This window comes from Armigeres subalbatus, chromosome 2 (genome assembly GCF_024139115.2).
Source record: "Armigeres subalbatus isolate Guangzhou_Male chromosome 2, GZ_Asu_2, whole genome shotgun sequence".
In the NCBI taxonomy this organism is placed as follows: domain Eukaryota; kingdom Metazoa; phylum Arthropoda; class Insecta; order Diptera; family Culicidae; genus Armigeres; species Armigeres subalbatus.
The window spans coordinates 149,990,161-150,005,925 of NC_085140.1; the positions used below are offsets into that span (position 1 = coordinate 149,990,161).

The window sequence follows — 15,765 nt, forward strand, 5'->3', positions numbered from 1 at the left end:
ATGGGTGATATGCAAAGGCGCGTGATCGGCTGATGGCGGTTCTTCAACTTTAGCATAATCAACGTCCATAGCCCACAATCTGGAAACACTGTTAATGATAAGGACGCATTCTACGTGCAGCTGGAACAGTACAACAGCTGCCCAAGTCACAACGTTAAAATCATCATAGGATATTTGAGCGCTCAGGTTGGCCAAGAGAATGGGGCTTAGAACCGACTATTGGAAAGTTCAGCCCCCCCCGGGTGGCGAACGAAAACGGCCTCCGACTAATTGATTTCGCTGTCTCTAAAATATGACCATTCGCAGTACCTACTTCCACCATAGCCTTCCGTATCGGTACACATGGAGATCAACACGGCAGATAGAATCACAAATTGACCACATTCTGATTGATCGACGTCAGGACATATCGTGGCGCTAACATCGACGATGACCACTATCTGGTGATGGTTAAACTGCGCCCCAAACTATCCGTCATCAACAATGTTCGTTACCGACGACCGCCGCGGTACGACCTACACACTTAAAATAAATCGCCGAACTCGGTAAAATTTTACCGAAATCTCAACAGCAGAACTGTTCGGTAATTTATTTAACAGATTTCTTGTAATCTTTACCATGGCACAACGGTCAAAATTGCCGAAAATCAGTTAAATGTTTTACCGAACAATTCTGCTGTGGAGATTTCGGTAAAATTTTACCGAGTTCGGCGATTTATTTTAAGTGTGTAGGTCGTACCGCGGCGGTCGTCGGTAACGAACATTGTTGATGACGGATAGTTTGGGGCGCAGTTTAACCATCACCAGATAGTGGTCATCGTCGATGTTAGCGCCACGATATGTCCTGACGTCGATCAATCAGAATGTGGTCGATTTGTGATTCTATCTGCCGTGTTGATCTCCATGTGTACCGATACGGAAGGCTATGTGGGAAGTAGGTACTGCGAATGGTCATATTTTAGAGACAGCGAAATCAATTAGTCGGAGGCCGTTTTCGTTCGTCAGCCGATGGGCGCTGAACTTTCCAATAGTCGGTCTAAACCCCTTCTCTTGGCCAACCTGAGCGCTCAAATATCCTATGATGATTTTAACGTCGTGACTTGGGCAGCTGTTGTACTCCCGTTCCAGCTGCACGTAGAATGCGTCCTTATCATTAACAGTGCTTCCAGATTGTGGGCTATGGACGTTGATTATGCTAAAGTTGAAGAACCGGCCATCACCCGATCACGCGCCTTTGCATATCACCCATCACAATGAAAGCTGTTTACAGCTCGTGTGTATTGCCGCAGCTCTGGTAGATGGTATGATTACCTGTAAACGTTCGCACCATTGATCCCTTCCAACAAACCTCCTGCAGCGCTACGATGCAGAATCCACGGTCCTTGAGCACATCGGCGAGCATGTGTGTGCTCCCGATGAAGTTGACAGATTTACAGTTCCACGAAACGAGTTTCCAATCGCTAGAGCCTTTTCGTCGCAGTGGTCTTCGGCGATTGTTCCGGTTCGTTCTCTTGTTATTGTCTCGTTACTTAAGTTTTTAGCTGGCTTGCAGGGCCTGACACCAAACCCCTAAATTTCCGGAGGACCATTCCTCCTCATTTCCGCTAAACCATGATGCACAGTTTGATTCTAGAATTCCTCGCTGGCACTCGGACGATGATTAGCCGCCCTAACATGGAGCAAACCCCCCTACCCTGTCAGCATACGACCATAATTCCCACCGGGGTTGGTTACCCGATCTTCCCTAAGGTTGCTCGTATCCCGGCCAGTGCAGCGCCACGAGGAGGTAGGGATAGAAGTTGCTGGGCGAGAGGCTAAGGACGCGAAGTACCAATGGTACGCTTTACTCAGCATTTGCCGTGACTTCTTCTTAATATCCTTCAGGATTGTTTTCCACTCCAGAAATTCTTTCCAGGAATATTTTTTTATAAAATTTATTTTTAAAAAAATCTACATTTATTCCTTTTGAATTTCCTCCAGGGATTCCTTCGGAAAAACCTTCGCTAATTCATCCAGAAATTGCTTTGGAACTTCCTTTTTTAGTAAAACCAGACAAAATTCATGTAATTCCTATAATTTCCGGAAAATTTGCTGGTAGATTTTTTCTTGAAATTTTTTAAAGAATAAAAAAGTCAATCCTAAGGGAATTTTTGGAAGGATTTCTAACGAAAATATTAAAGGTATTTCCAGATGAATTTTTCGAGGAACTCTTAAAGTAATTTCTAAATGATTCGTAAGAGGTTACCGAGAGAATTTCTGAATAAATGTCCAAAGGTGTTGAGGAGTTTCTAGTTAGGTTTTTGGAGGAATGTCCGAAGGTATTCCTAAATGAAATTTTGAATGGAGTTCTCAATAAATTCCTAAGTGAAATTTCAAAGGAATTTCAAGAATTTCTTTCTAAAGTCTCGTAAGGGATTTCTTGAGGAATTAATGAAAGAATTTGTTTGACAAAAACCTTAAATAATTGCTGAAGCAATTCCTTAAAAATATTTGAAAGGTTCTTAATTCAATTTACACAGGAAAAGAAATACTCCTGAAAAGTATTCCGTTGGAATTACAAACAAAGTTCCAATGGAATTTACAAAAGAATTGCCGAAGTAATTCCTTGCAGAGTTTGTAAATGAATTCTCGACGGAATCCCTAGAAGAATTTCCAAGGATATTTCGAAAGGTATTTCTGAAGACAAATTGAAGAAAATTGGAATTCCGAAAATAAATTGGAGGATTCCATTAAAATTATAAGAAAGTTTCAAAAGTCATTCCAAAATTCCTTCACGAATTCTTTCAGGAATTTCTTCGTGTTGTTGTGCACACACACTGACGGACAGACATGTGCGCAGTTCATTGAGCTGAGTCAATTGGTACTATGGGACTACGAGCCTAGTTCGTTCTCGGAGTGAAATAATAACTTTTCGGTGCAGCTTTGTTGTACGAGAAAGGCAAAAACAAAATGTCCTAATAAGCATAATGTCGCATCAACCTTTTACTAAAAACTAAGGTTATTGTGACTGGTGCAAATGGCAACCTGGGGGCTGAGATAAGAATAAACGGCGGCTACCATGCTGAATTAAACAAAAAGCGATCTGAACGATTTTCCTCCTTTGTTCAATTTCTTTCATATTAAAATGACATCCAAATTTTGTTTTAAACTCAGATTTTTGTTCGATTTATTTTAGTCAATCACTAGAAGATCAATCTCGGTTTTACAATTTATGCTCAATTACCTGTTTTGTTTGCTTGTATTTGTTTTTTTTTCACGGTTGCTTTTAGTTTTATCAGTGATGGCGCGTGTATTTTCATATATCATTCTTCTATTTGTTCTGCTTGCTGTGAATATTATTTTTGAATATCTTTTACTCGCAATATTTTTAAGGGATGCATTGACGGATGCATGCTGCTAATAACTAATTTTTCTCTGAATCTCAAACATCTTTATCCCACAAAATTCTTCATCAGGTTTCTTTTGAACGAATGTATTGCTACGACCATTGGCATGCAACGCGGTGTCAGCTCGTCTTCGGCTACAGCAGACCTTTCTTGTGTTTTCACCATACACCTTCGGGTGGCACCCAGAGAATAAGTTTCGACTGAAGCTACTTGAGTGTACATCGAGAATGTCTAAACTGGATCTGGCTAAACTGTCCGCATTGTTTGCTGGTTCATCCAAAGATACAAATAAATTCTCTTCTGTCAGAATATTGCAGAGAAAAACTCATTAAATTTGATGCACAATAGTTTAAGTGTTTTTGCTTTTGCTGTAACTACACAAAGAGAAGCAATTATTTTTTACTGCAGAGGTTTCAACTCTCCTCACAACAATGCTACTACAGTTTTTTTTTGTGAAATACAATTACATTTTTCTTTTTCATTGTTATTTTAGTGGTTGGATTACTTAACGATACCGAGAATTTAGTGTTTGTATGTTAAACATGATTTTGTTTTGCTTACATTTCAGAGAATATATTATACTTCTTGTTTCATTAAATATGTCGCATGCTGCCTATCAGTTGGATCAGCTGCTTGACAGATTACACAATTACCCATAAAATACTAATAAATACGTAAGAATGTGCACCCGCCTTCCAGGAGTATCGAGGACATGTTGAATTATTTGCATTAAATGTTTGCACGAACCTTTTTATGTTGTGCGTGCGCGTTTGGTAATTGAAAGCCTAGACGACACAGAAGCCTTCGAGTGCACATTTATTAGAAATATTGTTTGATCTGAATGTGGTGATTATTTTTCCAGATATCGAACGAACATGTTCTCTTGGATGTCTATAAATATTTATGCATATTATTTCCTCCTTGCTTTGCGTTACAGCTTAGTAATAAAATTATTGATGAACATATTGCGGACACGTAACAGTACGCTTTGTGGGTGCTTCACCCTATCTAGAATCATAAATGAAAAATGATAATAATGTGATCAAACACAAATAAATACAATTAATGTTACTGGTTAATTCATTGAAAGGAATTACATGCTGTATTTGCCTTGCGTTTTTTTACGATCTTTATCATGAATTGGAAAGTTGGATAGAATAAAAGTAGAAGAATACTTTGAAAGTGTCTTGTGGTTTAGTGTGGTTTCAATTGCAGTATTTAAAACTTGTATTTGAATTCCAGAACCTCTCTGAAAATTTCCGTTGAGTTTGCACAAAAAACTTTCTTTTATATCATTTCTTCAAAAGCTGAAAATGGTGATGAATCTGAGTTTAAACTTTTTTTTTCGGGTTCTTTTTAGTAACGTCCGCCATACCGACCGGAACGTCCGGCACGTCCCCGTCGGCTCTTGGCGGGGGTTTTCTCTCCGTCCTTCTCCGGTTTGCCGTCCTCCTTGGAGGCATCGTCGGCCTTGCTGGCATCGCCGGAGGAGGCGGTGGATTTGTCATCCGCGGCGGCGGACCCGTCGCCCTTATTCGCTTCGGCGTTCTCCGTCTCCATCGGCTCTGTCTGAGATTCACTATTACCGTTGGCCTCCTCGCTCTTGCTGTCGTCGGCCATGCTGGCATCAGCGGATTCTGGAAAGTGGATGAGAAAGTTGATGGGTTTCAAACGCCGTAATTATTATTCAACTCAAAAAAAAAAATATTCGAGTTAATATGTTCAAGGATACTACGGCGTTATGGGGCCTTACTTCCCCCACTCATTGATTCGTTGACGCAAAAGGTAAATAATCGCTAATTAATCGTCTGAAACTAAACCGTGTGAAAAAACACCTGGATGTAATTCGTATTTTAAGATTCCAAGGATCAAGATTGCGGGTTCCCAAAAATGACTCCCTGAAAAGAAAAATTAGTCACCACGGAGAACCCCCTATAGTAATTTGGTCACACATCCAGCGTTACCCGGGACGCTGCATTTTCCATTTTTTTCCCTTGTCATAAGACGAGTTAATACAATCCCATTGAATTCCACCACTTAGTTGTATCTTGATATAGTATTTACAGAAACGTATTTCAACCTCGGTTCTCGTCTCGACTCGAATTTCGAATTAAATGGAATAGTACTAAGCCCGTCTTATGACATTTTCAATAAAAAAGCTAAAAGAGTAAAAGAACTTAAAAACATTCCACTAAAAGAGCCTAATAATTTCCATAAATTGAGACGTTGATGTGACAGCTGCTCAAGTATGGGACCAGGGGATCAATTTTTCTTGGATGCGCATGCAAAACAAGCGACAAAAGAGAACCAACGACACAGCTTTGTTTTTGTCGGAGATAATAATGACAAAGAACCAAAAAAAATGAAATTAAACTAAAAAAATGACAGTTCAATAATTTCCAAATAACCCTGCCCGTAGAGCAAGATTACTTTTGACATATATTGAATCATTCATTAAACCAAAATGTTACTATGGTATGGCTCTATCATACACTCTTACTAAACGACCATTGCAATGCATCATCAACGAATGCGATACGTCGGGCTCCTGCTGAGGTTGAACATTTATTCGTAATTCTATAGAACATCGGAAGAATCCACATCCTCTACAAAAAGAATGTAAAATATCAAGCTTATAGAATCGGTTAAATAGAGACTCTATGTTGCGAAAAATAGATTTATAAAAATACCATCTAACGTGAAAGAACTATTGAATTATTGGAATGTATGACAGGGAAGTAAACATATTTTATCTTACTAATTAATGATTTGAGTGTATTACTTCTACGTGAAGTTAAAACAGTGGAGATATTCTTCCCTCCCCCTTCATACGGGAGTTTGGCAGAAGGACGGTCGACTTCTATAAAAAAAACATTCTTCATGCCTGCCTAGTTCCGTTAGGATACGATTAGGATCAATGAATCGACTGCTTTGAGCGTGCTTACAGCGGCACACTAGGAGTTAACTTTCTGAAATCAGTATGGCGAAAGGCATCTAAGGTTCGATTTCTCAAAATTAAGCACTTCAATCGAAAAAATATTTGGTGGGCGTAGTAGCAGACACCTTCCCTCATAACCGGTACCAAATAGTTTTTCATGAAAAGTTCCTAATTTTGAGAAAACCAGCGTTAGATGTCTTTCGCCATACAAATTTCTGGCGGTTAACTCTTGCTGGCTATTTTGTGCATATACTATAGCGCCTGGATGTGGCTGCGGCGAGTAGAAAATCAGCCACTGCCAATAATTCATTCTATACTTTCGCCTCTAATTCTATCATGAACATGTACGTCTAAGTTTGGAAGATGATATTAGCATTTCCATATCATCATTTTCAATATTTTATCTTGTTTGAATAAGATAGCTAACTGTTTGGCGAAGCAATAAACTTTGAAGTACCACGCGCCTCCACGCATAATTCAAACTAAACATAATGCAGACCAAGATGAATACAGTACTAGGTGCTCCAATCTGCCAAGTTTGTGGGAGAGAAGAAGGTGGGGGTGAAAAATTCATTTTCAGTGCAAAACGAAAACAAACCGGCTGGCTCTCACATACTAAACTCCAAGATGGCTGAATCGTGAATTTGGCAGATTGGAACACCTAGTGGTGTATTCATCTTGATGCAGACCGCCTTAAAACCATATGGTACCCCTTTACCCTAGGATCAGTCTTCACGAAAACATGAACCGCGTTTAAACAAGTGCAGTTTTCCCGTGTGCAAGTTCGCACTCAAACATGCATACTAGATCCAAACCGAGTTAATCATAAACCGAACCAAAATCGCACCCAGTTTGAACACGGGTGTGCGCCCAAGTTCAAACACACGGGTTTGAACATGGAAGTAAACATCAGTTTACATACAGCATGCTGTTCATCTGTTCATATTGATCAAGTGGTTTCTCTTCTTGAGTAACGGTGATGGCCTAGTGGTAACTCGTTTGGCGTTCACTCAGGGCACTAGTGTTTGAATCCTTGTCTTTGGATTTTTTTTTAGAAAAACACATGAATAGTTTCTGTTTTATAAATGACACTTTTCAGCCCTTGTCGGGTAGTGGAATAGCTGAATAAGATACTTAACCGTTTGCGCTTGGTCCGATATCTCAATATCACAACAATTTTTTTATTCAACATTTTGCATAAAATCTTCAGATATTATTCTTAATGTTCGTAACAACTGAATAATGTGTGCATTTGCTCGGCAAGACAACCGGCAGCCTCCAATGTAATGCTTATTTAAAGTATCCTTGCGTTTATGTTCTAAGCAAGGTAAAATACACAAGTCTCTGTTTGTCTGTCTAAAATATAGCCCCTAATTATTTTATATCCGTTACATATGCAAGCATGCATTTTGTTTTGTTAGATGAGATGGGATTTGCATATCGTGAATAAAACATAGATGTTGATTCCAAAAAGTTCAAAGATACACTTTTAGTGGGGGAGAGTGAAGAACTGGTTGTTAACCAAAAATTCAAATTGATAGAAATTTAAAAAGATAGTAGGGGCTCTGTTCAAAATTTATTCTATATTGCTATGTATAAATAATACGCCTATGACATTATACAATACGAAGAAAATTTACAAACGATGGAGCTCCAGGTCAGAAATGAGCCCACAAATCATTAAACTTAAAAGTCCTATAAACTACATGGCTCTCATAAAAGATTCAAATCTTCAGTTATTACAATCTAAAAAAACGAAACTGGAATTAAGGCCCCGTTGACCATAACGTTCTTCGAAAAGGTTAAAACCCCTCTATCCCTGGAATAAAGAAATCTCTATGCAATCCAGAACTTCGCTTCAGATTCTCGGTATGTTTATAAAGTACCACCGCGAAGTAAGTAGAATAAATTATCCCCTCATAAACGTGTCAGAAATATCTTATCCCAAAATTTTAAAAATATGAACTAATCCGTTTTTTGGTGGTTGCAGAATCCCGTAATCCTAAGAAGAATTTCTTTCAGAACCTCGAAAATGGAACAAAAAGCTCCGCTCAGAGCAGATTCGAACCTAAGACGTCGTGAATGAGAGGCCTGAATCAAGACCTCACCTCTATAAACGCTTCGTTATGCAGGTACAAAAAATGTGAACGACATGCTTCAATTTTTCAATCATACCTTCATTGAAGTTAGGTTAAATTCTCTTATTCGAGATATGAATAACAAGGCTGGGAAACGTGAAGAATCAACAATAGTTTCCCTAGCAACCCGCTAATTTACCCAAGCGAAGTATTCTCGTGTTCAAGCGCTCATGTTTGAACCCAAGTTTGAACTCGATGTTTGAACATTGTACATTGCGCCTGGGTGTATCGGAGTTCAGGCTCGGGTTCAGATTGCTATAATGAACGACGATCAACGAGATGCAATCACAACAAGCTATGGAACAAGTTCATCGCGACCTGATACAAGGGCCAAAAACACTGAATCTGAGAAGCAACCCCCACCTACAAGCTTCGTTCTACAACTACAAATCGTTGCCTAAATGGCCATTTTTCCTCAAACATAAAAGTAGGTGTATTCTGCCTACCAGATTAAGAAGAATGTAACGATCGTTTACTGTTTTCTCTCCTACTATTTGTCTGCAAACATTCCCATAGCTTGAAAATGTTCACCTCACAAACTAGTCAATATCCGCACTTACATAGTTTTACCTGCAAAGTTTATAAGCCAGGCCAACACATTCGATACTCTTGTGCATGAGGAACCCCAGAAAAAATTAAACCAGAAAACAGAGCTTAAAATATTCATCTTCATGAAGCAACTTCGGTCCGAATTTTGACAAACATCGCATGAATATTCAAAACATAGAATGACATAGTCAGACGACTACTCCACGAACTCATTCATTCGACTGTCACTGAGTGTGTTTACTATGTGCAGAAAAACATAATTAGCATTGTTTATGTTGATGTTTACCGTTGAAAGTGCCTCGCGGATGAAAATCGGATTCAGTCCAATCACTTTACTCATTTGAAACGTGTTCAGATTTCAGATAATTTATCAATTTGTAAAATATGCATAAATATTCAATGACTAATATTCAACTGAATATTGACTGTCCAGAGCCGACTATGAATGTGTCGGAAGTGAACTGACAAATGAAGAAAAATGGACTTCACCAAAAAATTTCGATTATTTTACACTCTGCCAGAAAATGTCCGAGAGCGAAAGTTTAATCATCTTCTGCACTAATATTTTTTAGAGTGCTCTGTTCGACTATGATACGACCGGGTTTCTGCCAAATCGCACGTTCAATAATTCCCTGGGCGAGTTGAGTTTAAATAATAAGCATTAGACTGGCCCAGCTTAGTATGTGGATAAAATTTTTTTTGTCGAATTCCATGGGGCATAAGCTCGCGCATTTGATTTGAAGTTTGTATGTGGATTTCAGTCAAAATATATAGGAAAATACACCTCCGACACTCATTCGATCTGGAAATTGGTTCTGATTGCTCGATTGAGCTCAGAATTGCAAAAAGGGCAGTTGGTATGTAACAGAACAATTTCACAGAATATTGCACGATGATTAAATGAACTTTTATATAGTTTTCAGCTGACTCGATTCGATCAATAAATCCAAAAGTCACAAAACAGCCCCTATAAATCAGCCATGGAATGCCTCGTGGAATTCGACAACTTTTTGTTTCCTGGGCCAGTCTAATAAGCATGAATTGGACTCTTCCTTAGACGGATACAGGTTAGTCATTGAATTTCACATTTTTATGACCTGTCGCACAGTGGAAGAAAAAAATACAAAACTTGATTTGTTTCATGTTTTAGGCTGCTTGACTGGGTTGGTGGTATTTAATTTATGGGAATGTAATAATTTTTTATTCATTGTCAGGCGCTTTATATTCGTGGAGCAAATAAGGAAAGGGCACCGGTTTTGGCTACCTTAGTGCCTAATTTGGCCAACCCTGAAAAATACATATTTTTTCCAAAATAATCGGTCAATTAAAAGCAGCGTAGAAGTGGGAGAGATATATCTCTTGATGGAACTAATAAAACCTTTGTGAACTGCTTTATTTTTGGAGCTATTCACAAAATTTACCAAATTAGGAACATGGCCAAAACCGGTACAGTTCCCCTACATAGTTACTTTTGTCCAAAAAAATGATAGCATTACTCGCTGCCTGGTGTTGATGGTTTAGTTTAAATGATGTGTCCACAAGCTGAAACGCTAAACCAGCAAACAATTTTGTTTAGTTGGAATCCGATAAACTCAACTAGTGTAGCTGTATTTTTTTCACAATCTGTACGCTCAGCCTGATGCCAAAATTGATGTGCGAAAGCTCATATGCCTGTCAGCAAAGTAATCTTTCTGAATGAAAATGGGTTGAGGTTCCCGTTGTCACATTGGAATATTGGAGTTGTTTATATTTACCAAAAGCTGGAAAACGTTTTCAGGAACGATGGAAAATCGTTAAATTGTTGATGTGAGGAAGCGGAACCCTATCTCATAGAAATTGATTCTGACTATTGAAATAATCTTTGACTTTCAAAGCGCATCTGGTTATTCACAGATTCAGAGCATAAACTCATCTAGTTTTATATAAATTCCATAAATATTATTGAAGGCGAATTTTAGTCATTCGTTTTGACATTATTATATGACTGGCTAAACATTGCTTGAAAGAAAAACTTTTACATTTAATAACAATCTTTAGGGTAACGAGAGTATTTTAAACATCTGCATATATTTTCAACTTGTGATTATCCTATGTTCAATTTGTTACATATTCATGATAAGAAATGATTTTAAGAAACAGACCAAAAAGACAAATGATCATTATTTATTTAAAGAAAGCTGAGTAGAAAGATTGACTTGATAAACAAGAAAACAAAAATGATTTCATATCTAGCAATCAGATCATTTCTGTTATGCATTGAGTGAGTTAATTATCAAGTCAAGGATGGTCCAGATTACGTGCTTGGTAATCATATGGCTATCGCTTTTTCCTTATACGCAGGAGGTCGTGGGTTCAAACCCAGGCTCATCCCATTCCTCCTACTTTGTATCTGTCTCTATATTTCTAATGTTATTGTGCAACCGCTAAAACTGAAAATTTCTGTCCTATACTGCCATTCTACGCATAATTGTCCCATGTTACCTTTGATGAAAAAATCCAAACTCGAGTCAATTTAAAATCGATTGGATCTTGAAATTATCAATAATTTTGGGATGTTATGAGCTCTGGAAACTGGTATACCTCCAACAAGAATAATTGCTGGAATCCAATAAGAAATCCCATCAATTGCTTTCTCCTATCGCTTTGGCAACTCGTTAAACAAGACGAGCCCGTCAACCTTATCCGAAACATCCAATAAAATTCCGCATGAACTCATAGCAAGCGCAGAGGTATTAGACTTAAGCGTTTTCATCGCCGCGACTAGTTGCCGCGATTCTATCGTCAGGTCTCTGCAGACAATGTATCATTTTCGCTTCCATACCAACGAACGGTGACAGAATCGCAGTCGCCAAGCGATAGAATCTCGTCGTGTGTGTTTGGGGAAAGCTATACTCGGCTTGCAGTGGGCGAGTGATTGCATTTTCTCTCCCTTCCTACATTGACTAGCAACAACGAACAGTCAATCTTACTCAACTCTGACAACTTTTGTTCTTCCCCATACTAGGCTGGGCCAGTTTAATGTGCATTATATTCCATTAAGCTTACATCTTACAGCATTATGTTCCAATTAACTGGAAGTTTGTGAAAAAAACCACAATTTTCCTATGTCTGTTATTAGACACATTTCTCATAACATGTTGGTAAAATTAAGTTACATAAAAAAATAAAAATAGGAATTTAATATTCAAAGTTTAAAATTTACTCCAGTACTATCATACCAATTTTGCTAGCACAGGCTCAAGTGCAACTAGGGTAAAACGACTTATTATGGAGGAGTTAAACACTGGGTCAAAACAACTGGCTGTGGGGTTTTTTATTTGCATTTAGGTAGTAGGATTCAATGCCCTCCAACTCTATTTCCAGAAATAAATATTAAGTCAATTGAGCTAATTTTAATTGGTTTGTTTTTAATACCGCGATTATAGGACGCAGATGCCAGTTGTAGTGGAATTGACTGTATGTTAAATAAAGGGTTATACCGCAACAATAGGAGCATAGAAATTGTCTCGATTTCCCTGGGCATAAACGTATCATCGTGTTAGCCTCGTGATATACGAATGCAGAAATGGTAGCTTGGCTTAGAAACCTCGCAGTTAATAACTGTGGAAAGCTGCGAGGCGGTAATGTCCCAGTGGGGGATGTAATGCCAATAAGGAGAAAAAGAAAGAGCTTAGAACTACCGCAACGGTAGGCTCAAGGAAAGCTCTTTTAAGAGAAAATGGTAATTTTCGATCATCTAGAACGAAGTTTAGTTGTTTCGGTAGATAATGTGCAAAGTTTCAACGGACATTCATTTGTTTTGAATGCTGTTATACCCAGAATGGATTATTTTGACAATACCGGAACATTAGAACGTTTTACGCTATGTCTATGAATAATTTTTCATTTTTTCGACAATCAACAATCATAAATAGGGACACGGCAGGTCCATCGTCATAGGGGCTAAAACCAACGAAAGCAACGTCTATTTGCTAGATCTCCACTATAGCAGAACGTTTACGCATGAGTTTTACAAAAAAAAGCGTCTCTTTTATTGGTTTTCGAGACTATGACGAACAGACGAAAATACCTGCCGTCTCCCTAGCTGACTAAATATTGAAATAAAGCTCAACAAAACTGAAAATTTTCGCAATGTGGATTAGTTGTTATGTCCTCGTGTCGGACGTCTCGTAGAAGCGTGGAGGCGCATGGTACGTCGTAGAGTACTGCCGTGAAGGCTTTATGCCTGGCCTGACAATATACATAGGGGTCGTACACTAATTACGTAAGCAGTTAAGGGGGGGCTGCCATTTTCTTACGCTCCATATAAATAAAAAAATGATTTTTATGGGAACAATCTTACATGGGGGTGGGGGGGTTTGAAAAACCCAGAAGAAATGCTTACGTAATTAGTGTACGGCCCCATAGTTGAATCCGAATCATTTATTTGAGGAACTCTTACATCATTTACATTTTACTCAATTGCGAGAAAATAACAAAAAACTGTTTTTTAACAAATTGGCACCGAATCTTTCGATTTCTTCGATGTCGATTAATAATTTTAGGCAAAACTCAACACCCTGCGTCAACTCCATAATTGCTCTTCAAAATGCGTGTACATTAGGGTGGCTCAAAATGCACTTTTTCAAATTTTTTGATGGGCCGCCCTTTTAATCGGTTCTATTTGATGCCCTGATGCTCTGGACAAAATTTCAGCCAAATCGGTCAAAGTTTGGGCGGTACTAAACTCGTCGGAAGTTTATATGGAAAAATGTATGCAGAAACATCCAAAAACAGTGATTTGCAGTTGGACGGCACAATTTACGATCAAGAATCATGATACTCATTCAGCTTTTGTAGAATTAAATACAGAATGTTATGCTGAAAACCGCGAGGAGATTAGAGCTTATTAGGCAAAGATATTAGCATTTTACTGGAGTGTTGTAGGGGTGAATTTATTTCTTTTCAAAGGTAAAAGAAACGAAATTTGCTCAAACCCCACTTCAGAGAAATGCTAATAACTTAGCCGGGCAAACTCTAATCTTCTCGCGGTTTTCTGCATACCATTCTGTATTAAATTCTTCAAGATCTGAATGAGTATCATAATTCTTCATCGTAAGTTGTGCCGTCCAACTGCAATTCACTGTTTTTGGATGTTTCTGCATACATTTTTGCATATAAACTTCCAACGAGTTTAGCACCGCCCAAACGTTGGCCGATTTGGCTGAAATTTTGTCCAGAGCATCAGGGCATCAAATAGAACCGAATAAGAGGGCGGCCCATCAAAAAAGTTGAAAAAAGTTTTTCCCATACTAATCTGAGCCACCCTAGTGTACATATTATAAATTTACTGTAACGTTCAGTCATAAATTCTGAGTAACACGGCTACGCAGTCTCATCTACTTGAAACGAGTTTTATTTATCATCCGACGTTTCGACACGGGATTAGTGTCTTCTTCAGGGAAAGAGAAATTTGTTCGTCTTATGTTTTGTCTAACTATAACTGTCTGTTTTAGTTGGTGTCGGTACATAGTCTGGGAATCATTTGCCAGTATTTCACAAGTACTACGTATCGACACCAGCTAAACCACACACTTAACAAATTTCTCTTTCCCTGAAGAAGACACTAATTCCATATGGCAACGTCGGACGATAAATAAAACTCGTTTCAATTAGATGAGACTGCGTAGCAGTGTTACTCATAATTTATTATCAATTCAGTAGAAAACCGAACTAGCCGCCAGCGAAGTTGGATTTTTCTCACAATCCATGCGTTAAATAAAATTTCGGAAGACGTGCGCTGTATAGCGCATCACCGAATGAAAACAGCGCACCACTTCCGAAGTTAGGTTTAGCGTACGGATTGTGAGAAAAGTCCAACCTCGCTAAACGCCCATTTCGGTTTTCTACTGAATTGATAATATGTCGTTTCTCAAAAAAATAAAAATAAAAACATACATAACCCGACAAAACAAAAAATCGTATTTTTTGCCATAATACGAATTCTAATCTCAGTTTGGTAAAAAATGTCGAACATGCAGTTTTTCAAACAAACAGTTCAGTTAGAAGTGTCCCTCAAATGTGCGAAATATTAGCAAATATTAATCTTAAATGCTTTCCTTCAATAGTTTCACTAATTTAGCTCAAACATGGTAGGTAAATATGAAGAATTTCCAAAGTTTGCTTTGCTCCCGTGGTGTGTTTAATTTTTGTCTGCAGCTTTTCGGAATATCACTGACAGGAATTAACAGTCTGGCGACAACGAAAGAAATCGTTTTGCATCTTAGCTAAATCAAATATTTGTAGGTCATCGTCGGCGGGTTTCTCAGATATTTGTTTCAAGTTTTGAACCAACGTAGCTTCTATCGACTGAGTTGTAAAATACTGTAAACAAAAGAGTCGATTTAAAAATTTGCCTGCGTCTATTATGTAAATCGTATTTTACAGTTCTTCGTTCAAGCACTTCATTTTTCAGTCATTCCAAGTGAATAAACTCCAAGTTCTCAAAATATGAATTTATAAATATATTCACAATTGCAATTGCATCTGTGTTATACCATGATTGAAGGGATGTAGAAACCAAACAAACAAAGCTTTTTTTTATTTTATTATGTTTTGTACCGTGAAAAAAAATTAATCGTTCGATTAATTTTAAACGCAGAAGCAAAAATTCCGAGATTTTATTGTCCAAGAAAAAAACTAAGGTCCTGCTTTTTATTCATTGGTATTTTATGTAAAGTTTTCTCAAACAATTACTTAATTGATTACCACAAGCA

At 38.0% G+C, this 15,765-nt stretch overlaps 1 protein-coding gene across 2 annotated transcripts in view; it reads right to left on the bottom strand.

Annotated features, from left to right (window-relative positions):
* Nucleotides 1-3,135: 3,135 nt before the first annotated feature.
* The window catches only part of LOC134211008 (zinc finger protein on ecdysone puffs), a 52,577-nt gene continuing 39,947 nt past the window's right edge, over nucleotides 3,136-15,765 (bottom strand). For both annotated transcript variants that reach the window (XM_062687526.1, XM_062687525.1), the window contains exon 6: nucleotides 3,136-5,022. In XM_062687526.1, coding sequence (XP_062543510.1) covers nucleotides 4,742-5,022 — 281 coding nt within the window. In that variant the 3' untranslated portion in view covers nucleotides 3,136-4,741. The remainder of the gene's footprint in view (nucleotides 5,023-15,765) is intronic.